The sequence below is a fragment of the Notechis scutatus genome, chromosome 14 (genome assembly GCF_049901735.1).
Source record: "Notechis scutatus isolate UNSWTSFEM ecotype Mainland chromosome 14, rNotScu1.2, whole genome shotgun sequence".
NCBI lineage: Eukaryota > Metazoa > Chordata > Lepidosauria > Squamata > Elapidae > Notechis > Notechis scutatus.
In genome coordinates this window covers 2,247,239-2,261,798 of record NC_142022.1, presented here as the reverse complement: position 1 = coordinate 2,261,798, position 14,560 = coordinate 2,247,239, and the positions used below count along the sequence as shown (strand labels likewise).

The 14,560-nt window shown below is 43.1% G+C and overlaps 2 protein-coding genes across 7 annotated transcripts in view; both read left to right on the top strand.

Annotated features, from left to right (window-relative positions):
* Positions 1-1,824, top strand: part of CTSF (cathepsin F) — a 33,910-nt gene extending 32,086 nt beyond the window's left edge. For both annotated transcript variants that reach the window (XM_087943231.1, XM_087943230.1), the window contains exon 14: positions 430-1,824. In XM_087943231.1, coding sequence (XP_087799357.1) covers positions 430-504 — 75 coding nt within the window. In that variant the 3' untranslated portion in view covers positions 505-1,824. The remainder of the gene's footprint in view (positions 1-429) is intronic.
* Positions 1,825-5,056: 3,232 nt separating this feature from the next.
* EIF1AD (eukaryotic translation initiation factor 1A domain containing) lies at positions 5,057-12,640 on the top strand. 5 transcript variants are annotated; one of them, XM_087943239.1, is made up of 8 exons: positions 5,057-5,151; positions 6,275-6,366; positions 6,674-6,836; positions 8,236-8,344; positions 8,452-8,560; positions 10,301-10,354; positions 11,812-12,077; positions 12,201-12,640. In XM_087943239.1, the coding sequence occupies exons 3-7, from the start codon at positions 6,750-6,752 to the stop codon at positions 11,960-11,962; spliced, it is 510 nt and encodes a 169-aa protein (XP_087799365.1). In that variant the 5' UTR covers positions 5,057-5,151; positions 6,275-6,366; positions 6,674-6,749; the 3' UTR covers positions 11,963-12,077; positions 12,201-12,640. The 5 variants fall into 5 exon arrangements, with proteins under 5 accessions (XP_087799365.1, XP_087799362.1, XP_087799366.1 ...); XM_087943236.1 differs by having other exon boundaries at positions 11,809-12,077; XM_087943240.1 differs by having other exon boundaries at positions 11,815-12,077; positions 12,201-12,325.
* The last annotated feature ends 1,920 nt before the right edge of the window (positions 12,641-14,560 follow it).

The window sequence follows — 14,560 nt, the reverse complement described above, 5'->3', positions numbered from 1 at the left end:
CAAGGCGATTATCTGAGGTAATTAAGGAAGGCAATGCTTTCCTCCCATTCCCTTTCAAAGTCAGCGTGGAAGCCAGATTCACTTAAACCAGGGGTGTCCAACCTTGGCAACTTTAAGACTTGTGGACTTCAACTCCCAGAATTCCTCAGCCAGCTTTGCTGGCTGAGGAATTCTGGGAGTTGAAGTCCACAAGTCTTAAAGTTGCCAAGGTTGGACACCCCTGACTTAAACGTATGACTAGCTTCACAGCTGCAGGGCCTCCCTTAACCACCATGGCAAGAAAGGTCATAAAGTGGGACAAAACCTCCCTCGACAAACTGGTTTGCTTCGCAGTTGGAAAGGTTGGGCTCCACTGTGGCTGTAAGTCGAGGACTTCCTGTAAGCCGCTCCTCCTCCTGAGCTTTGATCCACTTGTTTCCTCTCCTACAGGGTTACTACTACTTGTACCGGGGGAGCCACGCCTGTGGCATGAACACCATGTGCAGCTCCGCAGTGGTAAACTAGCCGACTTCGTTCTCTCTCTTTCTCAAAGTCGCCTCTTTAGTGCTGGTCGCGGGATCCGGGCCGCATCTGCCGTGGAGCCCCCACCAGGTCCCCCCGTGGGAAGCTGCAGCCCTTAGAAGCGGAGCTGATGCCAGATGATGAACCTTCGTCCCACTTGGATCATCTCCTGGCTCCAGAACCAGCGACTTGCAGGCCACTCGGGTGGTGGGTGTGGAATACGCATCGCCCCCTTTCCCATGAACCTGCCTTTCGCCTCTTCTGTCTCTTCCACCAAGGGTTTTTTCCAATTACTTCCCTCCTTGTGGGGCTGCAGACCTGCAAGATCCTAAGTTTGCTTTGTTTTAACTTTGATTGATATATGTGTGTATATATATATATATATATAAAGAGAAACACCACTCATGCATCATCACAAAATCTCCAGAACCGTAAAGCCTACAAACTTGAAATTTGGCACGTTATGTTCCTCTTGGCTTCTAGGTGCTCACTTGGGAAAGGATTTTTCCAAATGACCATCAAAGCATTTAGAGTATTTCCTATATTATTATTATTAACATGCTCTGATGCTAAAGAGTTCTACTCCTCACCTGAAAAGAAATCTCTTCCAAATGCAAAACCACAAGCAGAGGAGTTTCAGTTTCAGAGCACCAAATGCTTTAGTACAGAACAGTTGAGCTAAGCCACGCCCAGGCTCCTTGCTGTCTCCTCCCTGCTCACACAGCAAATACTGCTTCAGTTTCCAAACAGCCCTCAACTCTCTCACACACTGACTGGACGCTAGCCAGATAAATATCGATGTATGCTGGTAGGCAGAGGCAAACATTTCCTCCCCAAAAACTAAGCCGACCACATAAACTTAAAGAGTTCTCCCGCAAGGCGAGATGGGTGACAAATCTATTAAATAAATGCATCAAAATAGTAGACATCAGTGCAACCTCTTGGAACTCAAGATGGAGATCCAACCTCGACAATTATTTTACATGAACTTCCTGCTTCTCCTGCGTGCAGGAAGGTGACTTCATAACTTGTGGAGGATGGAGTAAATTACATTCTCATTTAATTGCAGGGGAGAGCCCCCGATTGAGGACTTCTGCCGGAAGTAAATTAGAGGTGTCCGTAGTGCGCTAGTTAAATGTGTGGTCTGACTTCTTGTAATTTAAGGGGGAAAAAATTCCTTTAAAAAAATTCTGTATTAGAGGGATGTTCCAAGAAATTCCTTTTCGTTGCAAGAGCCCCTTTTAGGAGCTCTTGTCAGTAGGTCAACATCAGTATTTTTTTTCTTGGACTTGAGACTCAATAAAATGCACTTGGAACAAAAAATATCTTAATCCAAACATTCCTTTTTTTTTCCTCCGTACCTTTCTGGGTCCTCCTTACCTCCTCCTCCCTTTGGGGTATAGATAACCAGGGTTTGCAGGATGCCTGGGGTTGCCTTGGGGTGAGCTGTCCTTGCAGGGAGAAGAAACTTGGAGAAGGTCCCCAAGTTCTTATTTTTAGTCCTGGTATCCCCGGGCTGCCAACTTGCTCAGGAAAAAAAACAACGTTGGCAGGATTGCAATTTAAAGTCATGTAAAATTGGTTGAGCTCAACTCACGGTTGTGTTTCACACCACAGATGAACACAGGTTCAAAAGATTTGAGTGTGTGGGTGTGTAATCCTCTCTGACCAATCCTGGGCATCCCAGTCCCTTGCAGCAAATCTATGGCACCTGCACAAAACACACACACACAAACATTACTGGTTGGATTTGCAAGCTTGAAAACTTAAAATGGGGAATATGGTTAGAGAAGCAAATTGGACAATGGATGTTTCTTTTCTTCTGGGTCTCTGCAGGATTTCTCCCCCAAAAAAAAAAAAAGAAAAAAAAAGAAAACAGAGCCGGCTGTTGATGTAAGCATAATATACAACCAAATCAAGTGATGGAGGATGTAAGCCGGGGTGAAATTCAATTTTTTTTTCCCTACTGGCTCTGGTTTAGTTTCTTTTACTTTGTCATTCACCTCGAACAACAAAATTAAATACCATCTTCAGTGTACATTATGACTATGAAAAAAAAAGCATAAACACACATCCTTCACATTGTATACATTGAATTGAAAACCCCTGATATTGCATTAATATTGCACTATACAGTAGAATTCAACAGAGTTACTGCCCTGGAATAGAAGCTGTTTTTCAACCTTGTTTTTATTATTATCCTGTACTGTCTGCCAGATGGTAATAGTTCAAAAAAAGAATTCCCAGGATGAGATGGATCTTTGAGGATGTTTTGAACTTTCTTAAGGCAGCAGGAGCTATAAAGCTCTTCCAAAGAGGGCAGAGGACAACCCATGATCCTCTGGGCAATGACATTCACCCTCTGGAGTGCTTTCCTATCTGCCACTGTGCAACTGGCAAACCATACAGAGGTGCAGTGAGTTAAGATACTCTCGCTGGTGCAGCGGTAGAAGGTCATCAGCAGTTTTTCATCCGGTTGTTGTTTCCTGAGAAGCCTCAGGTAGTATAATCTCTGCTGGGCCCTTTTGACCAGGGCTGCAATGTGAGCCCCCCAGGTCAGGTCCTCTTTTAGGGTGACACCCAGAAACTTAAAACCGGCCACTTGCTCCACTCGGTCTCCCTTGATAAGCAAGGGCTGGAGGTCTGATCTGTTCCTTCTGGTGGGCGTGGCCAAATCGATGTCACTTCTTTGCACCACTGACAATGACCTACAAAAAGGAGATAATACCAATTTAAACATTTAATACTTAAATAACAAAAGAAGTACACAGAATAAAAGAGGCGCACAAATACTTAGATAAAAGCGTTAGTCGTCTAAGATGTTTCCACATCGTTTTTTACACTGGCACTCTCCTCACTTCCACTTTTCTTGATCTTGACTCTCGGATCATCGGCTGTGTGATGGTTAGTCACCTTTTCACGGCAGGAATAGGATCCCATTTTGGAAGGGGTGGGCCGTTAACCCCGATAGTCATGAGGTTGGTTAAATTAGAAATGGCTAGGCGACTTCTGCTCTCTGAACATATGAGGTTCATTCTTGAAAAAAAAACCTTTCCGCTTCTGCAGAACTTAATTGTTCTGACAATATCGTTGCAAGTCGTGCCTTTTTATGTTTTTCAGATATCTTGTCAATTCCTTTTGTTACAGCTTCCTTCTCCCCTTGCTTTATGCTCTCTGTGCAAATGGTGTGAGCTTTGGATGTAAAACACTCAATTCTCATTTGTTTCCTTAACAATCGCTTGCTGTGCTTCTTCATTTTCCCCAGATGCCTCAATCTTGAAATGTTTCCATCCTTTGGACGCATGAAAACCTATTGCAAAGTCATGTTTCGCACAGAACTTGCAATCTAATTTCTTGATTGAAACTTCTAGTCCCTCATAACTTCTCTTGAAAGTTTCTCAACTTCTCAAGTTGCACATTCCAGCAGTCTGGAAGATTAATTTCAATTTTGGGCTAGGATGACTCAATACTTCACTTGCTGCTTTCTCCAAGTTGAAGTGGTGATGCTTGTGGTGGTTTTGGATCATCCAAGACCAATTCGGACCAGTTTTGGTTTCTTGGGGAAAAAACTGGCCAAACTCGGTTGCCTTTTCATCCTTCCTGTTAAAGGCTACTCCTGCAAAAGGAAAAAAAGTGCTTTGTAAGCAAAGGACTAGTGTTAAAAGAAGGGATCTCTGTTTTCACCCAAAACAATGTACATTCTTTTCAGGATATGACTGGGGGTCAAACAAACAAGAAAGATAATAGTTTTTCATCTAACAAGTTAGATCAGGAAGAATCAATTTCATAGGTAGGTTCATGGAACAATACTGAAATCTTCTCCTGAAATTTATTCTTCAGTTTAAGAGTTAGTGGTGTCACGGTTAGAAACAATGGAAAAGCAACATACAGATTTAAAACCAGAAATAGTTTGTTGGGTATTTTAAACACCAATTATATAAGGAAAGTTCTCTAAAATGGATAAGCAAATATTGTTAGTGATCATTAATGTGTAGGAAGCTATAGGGAGCGCATACACACACACACATCGAAACTAGGACAGTGGCAGGAAAAAGAATAAAAGAATAAAAGAAAATAAAGGATAAAAAAGAATAAAAACAGTTCCCCCCAAAAAAAAAAAAAAGACTGTGGATAAAACCAGTTTTTTCCCCAATCCTAACCCCAAGAACAGGAAAGACAAATGAAATATGAAAGCATAGCTGGCTGGAGAATTCTGGGAGTTGAACTCCACCAGTCTTAAAGTGGCCCAGTTTGGCGAGCTCTGGTTTAAGGCAACGTTTCTCAGCCTTGCCAGCTTTTAAGAGTGTAGACTTCAAATCCAGAGCTGGCTGGGGAATTCTGGGAGTTGTAGTTCACCCTTCTTAAAGCAGCCCGGAAATTCTGCCTCCGAGGCTCTGGCCAGCCACTTCAGAGCGGACCGCTCCGTATCTCCCCCACCACGACCCAGACTCCCGGCGACACGTACTAGCAAACCGGCTTAACCTCGCCGGCGTCCTTCGCCCGAGGCGGAACCATTCGCTCTGCGGCCTTGACGGCCCGGCAGGACCGGTTAGACCGATGGACCCGGAAGTGGTTCCCTCGGAACCGGAAGCCGGAAGTCACGCTTCTCTGGTTTCGGAGGAGACGCGAGGCGTAGCAGTCCCTGAGCAGGTCTCGTGGGTAGAGCCGGGCTGGGGAGGGGGAGCGGCTATTTCGGGTGGGGTGGGGGGTCCTCGGGGCTGTTGGCCACCCGGGAGCCGGCTTGAAGCCGGGGAAACCCAGGGCGGGCTCGGGATATGGGAAAGGGGGGTCTTCCGCTGTGCCTGCGGAACTCGCTGCTACTTGATGCAGCCGGGATGGTCGAATTGCTAGGAGAATTTCGGGTCCTCAAGACCGTGAGGAAGGGGGGGCTTGCTCTCTTCACGTGTCCCTGTCCTTTTCTGTTGTTCTTTGTTAACAAATGGTTAAATCCGAACAATTTAATTAAATAAGTTCTAATAATAAATTTAATAATAAATTAATTAAATAAATCCTAATTTGCTAAGCCATGTAGTGTGGCTGTAGTATTATTGCTTATTCTTAATATCTTTCTTACTCCCCCTTTTATTGGCACTATTATTATTATTATTATTATTATTATTATTATTATTATTATTATTATTATTTATTAATGTTGCTTTTGTAGTGGAGACCAATTCCTTGCGTGTCTAAATCACAAGTGGCCAAATAAAATAAATTCAGTTCATGTGTTAATCCATTCTTGTGGAATTCCTGTACTCTCAGGTTATGCAAAACTGGTACAAAAAATGTGGGAAGATGTCATGAACAGAGCAATGAATCAATGGGGATTTTTTAAAAATAATAATAATGAATATTGGCAGGGGTCCCCAAACTTGGCAACTTTACAAAATTTGGGATAATTGGTATAAATGGTTGAACAATAGAAATAAGGATAAAGGTGATAAGAAAATTATAGAGAAAGGTATATGAATGTATACAAAGGTCTATAAATGTAGATATTTGTATAATTTGTGTAATAATGATGACATAGCACTGTTAAAATTAAGATCAGTATGTGTAAAAGGTGAAAAAGAACAATAAAAATTATTGTCAAAAAAAAAAAAAAAGACTTGTGGACTTCAACTCCCAGAATTCCTCAACCAGCATAGCTGGGAGTTGAAGTCCACAAGTCTTAAAAGTTGCCACGTTTGGAGAGCTTTGGATTATGGGGAATAACATCTCCGAATGTTTAAGGCGTTTCAAAATCGAATAATAATGTCCTCTCCGTCCCCAGCTCCTTCAGAAGTGTGAATGAACCAAGGAGCGAAATCAGCACTGGATCCACACTCCTTCCTCTGCAACGACATTGGCTGGTCCTGGAAACAGGTCTGTCTCTTGACTCTCCAAACTGAAGGAATGTCTACTGGTGGTCCTCGACTTGCAACCGTAACTGAGACCCAACTTTTGTTTGCTAAGCGAGACAGCTGTTAAAAGAGAAGTTTGCCCCATTTTACGAGCTTTTTTTTTTTTTTGCCACAGTTAAAATCACTGCTGGTTTTAGTTTAATTAAAGCATTTTATTTTTTTTGGCCCTGGCCTTGCCCAATATGGGTAATGAGATCTGCAGATCAAGTGCCCCAAAACTGTTTGCTTTCTGCCTTTTGAAAGTCAATTGTTCCATGGCTTTTTTGCAGCCTTCAACATTGTGGACGCATCCTGGAAGCAATTCATCGCAGCACAGAATCTGTTTACGGTGGCTAACCGAGCATCATGTCCCAGGCGACCAAACGCAAACACGTGGTCAAAGAAGTGCTGGGGGACTATGTGGTTCCTTCAGAGAGGCAGCAGATTGTCCGGGTAAGACTGGTTAACCTAACCTAGTTAGCCTGAATCTTTTAAGAGCTTCATGTGGATACCCAAAGGCTGCACAAGAGCCTGCTACATTCTCCCGTGGCCTCGAAAAATGTTGTGAGAATTGGGTGTGTTTTCAAGAATAGTGTCAGCCTCCAAGATTCCTTCTTCAGCTTGACTCTTTCCGGCTGCCATAAGAAACGGGGGAGAGGAATAATTGGGCTTCCTGGGGAGAAAGGAGCTGGAGGTTGAAGTTGTGTGAACTGTAAACGTTGGGATGCTTTCCTGCTTACTGTGCACACGCAGCCACTCATCCTTTCTAGGCCAAGGTCAACAGTCTTGGCATACCAGGTGTCTGAGATGCCACCTGAAGATGTAACCACATGACACTATACACACCTCAGGATTGGATGTCCAGTTTGAATTGTTGTGGGTGGGGACTTGGGATAACTTTCTATATGTGAAAGATGCGTGGCCTCACATCTTGTATTTCTTCCGTTGCTCCCACTTCATATTCAGTAAAAGTCCTTTTCTCTATAACAATGGAGTCTAAGGCTTTCTTTCTTGGATTTTGAATGGAGCCTCACCTGACAAATACCTGACAACACCTGGTGCTGTTGTTGTTTTGAAAAAGTTTTTTATTTTTATAACAAAAGCAACAAATAAAACCATCTTTCAATTGTACAGTTGTACAATTGTACAATTGTGTTGGTTGGGTACATATATCTTGTGCACATAATATGCAATAGTTACTTGTTTATATTTACAAACATTCTGATCGATATTTTATAACACATTGGTCAATTGTTATATTATCATTAACATTGTAATTATTATCTTTCAAAAATATATTCCATCCTTACACCCAAGTTATATTCATTTTCTAATTCAATCCAAATCAATCAGTTATAATATGTTATTACTATTGTCACGTTTCAGTTTCTTACTCTTCTATCTAGCCATTCATAGAATAAGTTCCAAATCATATAATAACCTTTTTCTTCCTGTTCTTTATTTGCCATTGTCAAACTACTCATTTCCGCACATTATTTTCCATTATTTTCTTAATTGTTTCCTCCTCTGTCAGAGTTTTCTCATTTTTCCAATTTTGTGCAAATACAATTCTAGCTTCTGTTAGTACACTGATAATCCAATATGTTATCTCTCTGTTGTAACCTTCATTGCCTGGTGGTGTTGAAGGGCAGTGTGTCACCCTTCAACATTGTGGCATGTCCTCCTTGACATGTGTGATAGATTTATCGCTGGTCTAGCTGGGCGGGCTCAGTGTGCCATGCGAACAGAGACCAAGCTCAGTGTCAGGGTTCCGACGGATGCCCTACTTAATTCAGATTAAGCCACAAACCAGGCCGAGTTCTTATCGGCAAGTTTGCTCTTGTCCCTCCAGGTGCTCGGGACACCAGGAAACAACCTCCATGAAGTGGAAACCCCTGAGGGGACGCGTTTCCTGGTGAGCATGCCCAACAAGTTCCGTAAGAACATCTGGATCAAGAGAGGTGAGTGGCTGCAGGCCCTTGCATTTGCAGGAGGGAAAATGGGCCTCCTTGTTCCCCCTTTCCCACCCCCCTGTCACAGCTGTCTGTCCTTTGCTCCCTCCCTATAGGAGATTTCTTACTGGTTGACCCCATTGAAGAAGGGGAGAAAGTAAAAGCAGAAATCAGTTTTGTCCTTTACAAGGACCACGTTCAGTACCTGAAGAAGGAAGGATACTGGTGAGTAAGCTACATGTTGTAAGACTCCCAGGGTTGCCTTATGGAGGAGATGGGCAGGAAATCGATTTAATAAATAAAAATAAAGAAATGAGAGAGAGTATTGTTCAGGTACTTAGGAAAGAACAGAATAAAATTCTTTATTGGTCAAGTGTGATTGGACACACAAGGAATTTGTCTTGGTGAAAATGCTCTCAGTGCACATAAAAGAAAAGAGACATTCATCAGAGTCAAGAATCATCAGGTACAACACTTAATGATAGTCATAGGGTACAATAAGCAATCAAATCATACTAAGAAACAGTTTAAAGAATGGAATGGAATGGTATAGAGAATAGAATAGAATAGAATAGAATAGAATAGAATAGAATAGAATAGAATAGAATAAGGAATAGAACAGAAAAGAAAAGAAAATAGATAAAGAATAGAATAGAATTGAATAGAATTCTTTATTGGCCAAGTGTGATTGGGCACACAAGGAGTTTGTCTTGGTGCAAATGCTCTCAGTGTGCATAAAAGAAAAGATACTTCCATCCAGAGTCAAGAATCATCAGGTACAACACTTAATAATAGTCATAGGGTACAATAAGCAATCAAATCATACTAGGAAACAGTCAGTTTAAAGGAATGGAATACAGAATAAAAAGAGAAGAGAATAGAAGAGAATAGAGAATAGAATAGAGTAAGGAATAGAACAGAACAGAATAGAATTCTTTATTGGCTAAGTGTGATTGGACACACAAGGAATTTGTCTTTGATGCAAATGCTCTCAGTGTACATAAAAGAAAAGAGACATTCATCAGAGTCAAGAATCATCAAGTGCAACACTTAATGATAGTCATAGGGTACAATAAGCAATCAAATCATACTAGGAAACAGTCAATATAAACAATAAGGATACAAGCGACAAAGTTAACAGTCATCCAGTCACAGGTGGGAGGGGCGATCAGGAGTGATGAGAAGGTGAATAGTAAGAGTAGTGCAGACTTTGTAAACAGTTGTACAGTGTGGAGGGAAAGACCCTGGCTGAAGTGATAAAGGTTCTTTTACTAAAGGCTAATTGATTGGCAGTGAAAGAATGGCTAGATCTGAATATTCCCGTGCGAAAGGTTATACTTTCCCCCCCCCCCCTTTCACTGGCCCTCCCTGTTCATCACCGTATCAATAATGTGGCCGTTTAGACGGTTTGGGAACGGCTTGGATGTTTGGCACCATTTGATGCAATTCCACATTCCATTCTCAGGCCAGGTGCCCTTGAAGACTGGCATTTTCCAGTCCTGGCCTCCTGGTTTCCATCAAGGCTACCACCACCCCTTCCTCATGCTGATCTCTGCGGTCTGTTACTCCCTCCTCCCCTCCTCGCATCTTGTGACGGGATGCCAGCAGTGCGTAAGAAGCTGAAGGTGGCGGATCTGACTGGGATCTTCCGGAAAGAAAGAAAGGAGAGAGAAGAGTTTTATGCGCCCATTTTCCTTATAAGCGTCTTTTTGTTTTAGTGAAAGGATCTGTTTTCTGAATCCATTTTATCAAAGGGAAAGGGTTGGGAAGGGGCCTTGGAGGTCATCTAGTCCAACCCGCTGCTCAAACGGGAAACCTTTAAGGGAGGAAAAAAAAAAAAAGGATCACCACCACAGCTTCTCGGTTTGGGACGTGGAAATTCTGAAAGGTGGAATAATTTTTACAAAGCGTCCTACCACTTTATGTTGACATTTTATATATATATTTATTTTTTTCCCCCTGCAGGCCTGATGCTTTCTTAGGAGACGTAAAAGGAACTCAAAGCAATGCTAAAGAAAGGTAAAACTGAACAAGAAAGGAATGAGAGCTAGTTAGGGGTAGTGCTTAAGATGGTGGTCTAGACACTAGGAGACGGTGAGTTCTAGTCCTACCTTAGCCATGAAAGCTGGCTGGGTGACTTTGATCCAGTCACCAGGGGACAGTAAGTTCTAATCCCACTTTAGGCATGAAAGTTGGCTAGATAACTTTGGTCCAATCTCTTTCTCAGCCCAACCCAGATCACAGGCTGCTTGTTATGGGAAAAATAGGAAGAGAAAGGATTGTATGTTCACTGCTTCGTGTTGCTTATTAAGTAATAAAGGCAGGATAAAAATTCCAGTAAATACATAAAATGGGAGACCTGGACATTTGTGCGAATGGCACTTGCCCAGAAGGGAAGAAATTACTGAAAATTATCCATATTTTATATTAAGATTTTGAAAAAAAAAAAAGTCACTTCAGGAGGTGACCTTGGTATTTAGAACAATGAAGTAATAATAACATAAGTTTTATTTCAAATGCTGATGCTCAGCTGTTTAAAAGCCCTAAACCTCCATGGGTGGATTTCTTGATTAGTATGATTTTGAGCTTAATTATAGGGACGGGGTGGCTCAGGGGCTAAGACGCTGAGCTTGTCGATCAGAAAGGTCGGCGGTTCGAATCCCTAGCGCCACGTCACTGAGGGAGCTCCTGTTCCTTGTCCCAGCAGCTTCTGCCAACCTAGCAGTTCGAAAGCACGTTAAAAAAAATGCAAGTAGGAAAATAGGGAGCCCTTTGGTGGGAAGGGAACAGCGCTCCGTGCGCCTTCGGAGGCATTTAGTCCTGCCGGCCACATGACCACGGAGACGTCTTCGGACAGCGCTGGCTCTTCCGCTTTGCGACGGAGATGAGCAACGCCCCCTAGAGCCAGAAACGACTAGCGCGGATGTACGAGGGGAAAAACCGTTACCTTTTACCTAAGCTTAATTATTATAATTTAGTTTAGCTTTACTTTATTGTCATTGCACCCTGTATAATGAAATTAAATACCATCTTCAGTGTACAATTTATGACTATGAAAATAAATACAAACACACGTCTCTCACATTCTACATTGAATTGAAAACCCCTGATATCGCATTAATGTTGCATTCTGCAGTAGAATCATAATCTAAGATAGTTTTACAACTCTGTCATTTCTCTTTATCCTCGACTGCCTAAGCTGTGGGGAAAATTTGGCAGAAAGCTACCGATTTTAAGTAGCTTTTGCTATTAAAAGACTTACTAAACCTTAACAACAATGCACTAGCCAGCCAAAACAATTATTAATACCACTTGCTTTAAGATCGGACATTTAAAATCCATCTGAATTATAACGGTGCTGTTTAGCTCGCTTTAAAAGTGTGATGGAAATAATTGAAATGGAATGTTTGAAGGGGTGGTTGTTTTTTTTGTCCCCCACCCAAAAAAAACCTTTTTTTTTTTAATCTTTCTAGTAGTAGAGAGGGGGTACAAAGCACCCCTCAGTCTTCTGGGGAAGAGGATTCTGAAGACGATGACACCGACCTGTTTGTGAACACGAACCGAATAACTTACGACTTTATGGAGAGCGAGGAGAGCAGCGAGTCAGAAGAAGAAGAAGAAAAATAAACCACCCGATTTACGGAGCAGAGCAAAACCAAATCCTGGTTTAGCCGGAAGGAACGTGGCTTGTGTGTGTGGCGGGGTGTCTCAGCCAAAGTGTGCATGGACAAAGTGAGATGGTGTCCCTTTAGGGCAGGGGTCTCCAAAACATGGCAACTTTTAAGACTGGTGGACTTCCAACTCCCAGGCTGGGGGATTCTGGGAGTTGGAAGTCCACCAGTCTTAAAAGTTGCCATGTTTGGAGACCCCTGCTTTTGGGGTTCAGGAGCCCCAACTGGAAGCCCCAAAGGACCACCAGAGACCTGGTGAGATTATCATCAGAAAGGGGCATAGTTGGAATTCTCTGGTTCGTTTTATTTTATTTTATTTTATTTGGCATTCTTCTTCTCAGGGCTTTTGAGGTTTTGGGGTTACTCCCAATTCCCACCGTTAAAAAAGTGCTGCCCCTAAAGTGCCCCCTTCCCATTTTTGGTTCTTGGAGCTCATTTTGGGTGTAGTTTTCCTGTTTGGTGTTTGAAGGCTTTGGGTTTTGAAGTGCCGTTAGGCCGCCGTGTAAACCTGTTGCAGAGGAAGGAGAGGAAGGTGTTGCATTGGCTTCCTTCTCCGGGATATCTTGCCTCTACTCTTCATTCCCTCCATTTTCTCTTATCTTTATTTAATAAAATGCAGCGAGCAGATCTGTGACTTTATTCCCCCATTTTGTGAGAATAGGCATGAAATGTGTCTCTCCCCCATTTACAAAAAAAGGGAAATATTTACCTGGGTTAAGCAGCTTAATCTTGCCGTCATTTGAGTTGCATGAATACCTATTTTCTATCTTTGTTTTTTTAAAAAAAACACCTTTGAATTGGAAAATTAAAAGGGACAGGTAGTCCTCGACGTGTGACCAACCATCGAGCCCAAACTTTGTGTCGCTAAGCGAGAAATTTGCCAAGTGACTTTTTTGTCCCGACTTTTCTCACCTTGTTTGCGAAGTGAATAGTTTGCAGTTCTTAAATGAGTAACACGGTTCTTAATTGAGTCTGGCTTCCCCATTGCCTTTGCTTGCCAGTCACAAAATGACCCCGGGACACTGCAACCGTCATAAATGCGAGTCAGTTCCCAAGTACCCCAATTTTTAATCATGTGATCGTGTGGATGCAGCAACAGTTATCAGTGGGGAAAAATGGTCATGAAATCTCTTTTTTTCGATGCCGCTGTAACTTTCAGCGGTCACTAAGCGGACTGGTGTAAGTCAAGGACTAACCAGTCAAAATTCCTTGCCTTACAGGTAGTCCTCAACTTACAACCGTTCATTTAAAGACTGCTCGGAGTTTACAACGGCACTGAAAAAAGTGACACACACACACACACCCGTTACGTGATCAACATTCAGGTGCTTGGCAGGCAGGTATTGAATGATGGGGTCACGTGATCAGCGTTTGCAACCTTCCCAGCCAGGTTCAATGGAGAAAGCCAGATTTGCTTAACATGATTCACTTATCTGGCCAAAAGAGGTTGCAAATTCAGGTGCATTTCACCCCACCGTTTTGCTTAGCGACAGGAATTTCTGCCTTGCCATTGTGGTTGAGGCTCACCTGCAGCTTGATCGACAAGACACGAGGACCCAGCTATATAAGGTTGCAAACGGCAGCAAGTGATTTTAGTTGCCCCTTTTTCCTGAGCGGTAGAATAATTTCCGTGACGTTTCTTAACCGCTTAGGAGAGAATATTTATAGCTCAGGCTGAACTGTGGGCTCCTTGGTTGCTCTCTGAGCTTGGTGGTTTTTCCTGCAGAAGTTTCATCACCCATCCCTAGCACTGATGATGTTACCTAATTGGGTAATGAAAGGTCTGCAAGAAAAGCACCGAGCTCAGAGAGCATCCAGGGGTTTGATTAAGTTAGTGGTTGGATGGGAGACCACCAAGCGATCTCGGGTTTTTTTTTTTATGGTTAGTTACAAAGTCGTGGCCGACCCATCGCGACCCCATGGACAACGTTCCTCCAGGCCTTCCTGTGCTCTACCATCCCCTGGAGTCCATTGAAGCTGCTTCCGTGACTCCATCCAGCCACCTCCTTCTCTGCCGTCCCTTTCTTCTCTTCCTTTTGCCCTCCATCGTTCCCAGCATTCGGCTCTTCTCCAGGGAGTCCTTCTTCCTTCTCATGAGGCGGCCAAAGTCTTGGAGTTTCCTCTTCAGGATCTGGCCTTCTCAAGAGCAGTCAGGGTTGACCTCTGAGACTGACCAGTTGGATGGCCTTGCTGTCCAAGGGACCCACAGGATTCTCCCACCTCCAGCTCCGGTGTTCAAAGGCCTCCAATTCTTTGGCGCTCGGCCTTCCTCGTGGTCCAGCACTACCCTATATATATAAATCCATTTCGTGCGACGTGTCTTTTGAAACACGCTTGGCTGTTTCCATAACGCTAACTCAAGTTACGTGAATCGGTTTAGGGCAATTAACCCAGTTTTTCTGGATTCGCACGTGGTAACACAAAGCCAGCCATGAAATTGGGTAACTCCTCCCTCCAACCAACCAGCCACGAAACCAGGCTGAAGAAAAAGCTGCAGTTGGCAGCGTTGGAAGCCGTATTTTACCTGGAGGCCTTCCCCATTCCAGTGCCTGGG

Excerpts from the sequence above, each read along its gene's own strand:
- EIF1AD (XM_087943236.1), top strand. The coding sequence starts at position 6,750 with ATGTCCCAGGCGACCAAACGCAAACACGTGGTCAAAGAAGTGCTGGGG. Across the intron at positions 8,561-10,300 it reads CTGAAGAAGGAAGGATACTG|GCCTGATGCTTTCTTAGGAG; the intron begins GTGAGTAAGCTA and ends TTCCCCCTGCAG. Across the intron at positions 10,355-11,808 it reads CAAAGCAATGCTAAAGAAAG|TAGTAGAGAGGGGGTACAAA; the intron begins GTAAAACTGAAC and ends TAATCTTTCTAG.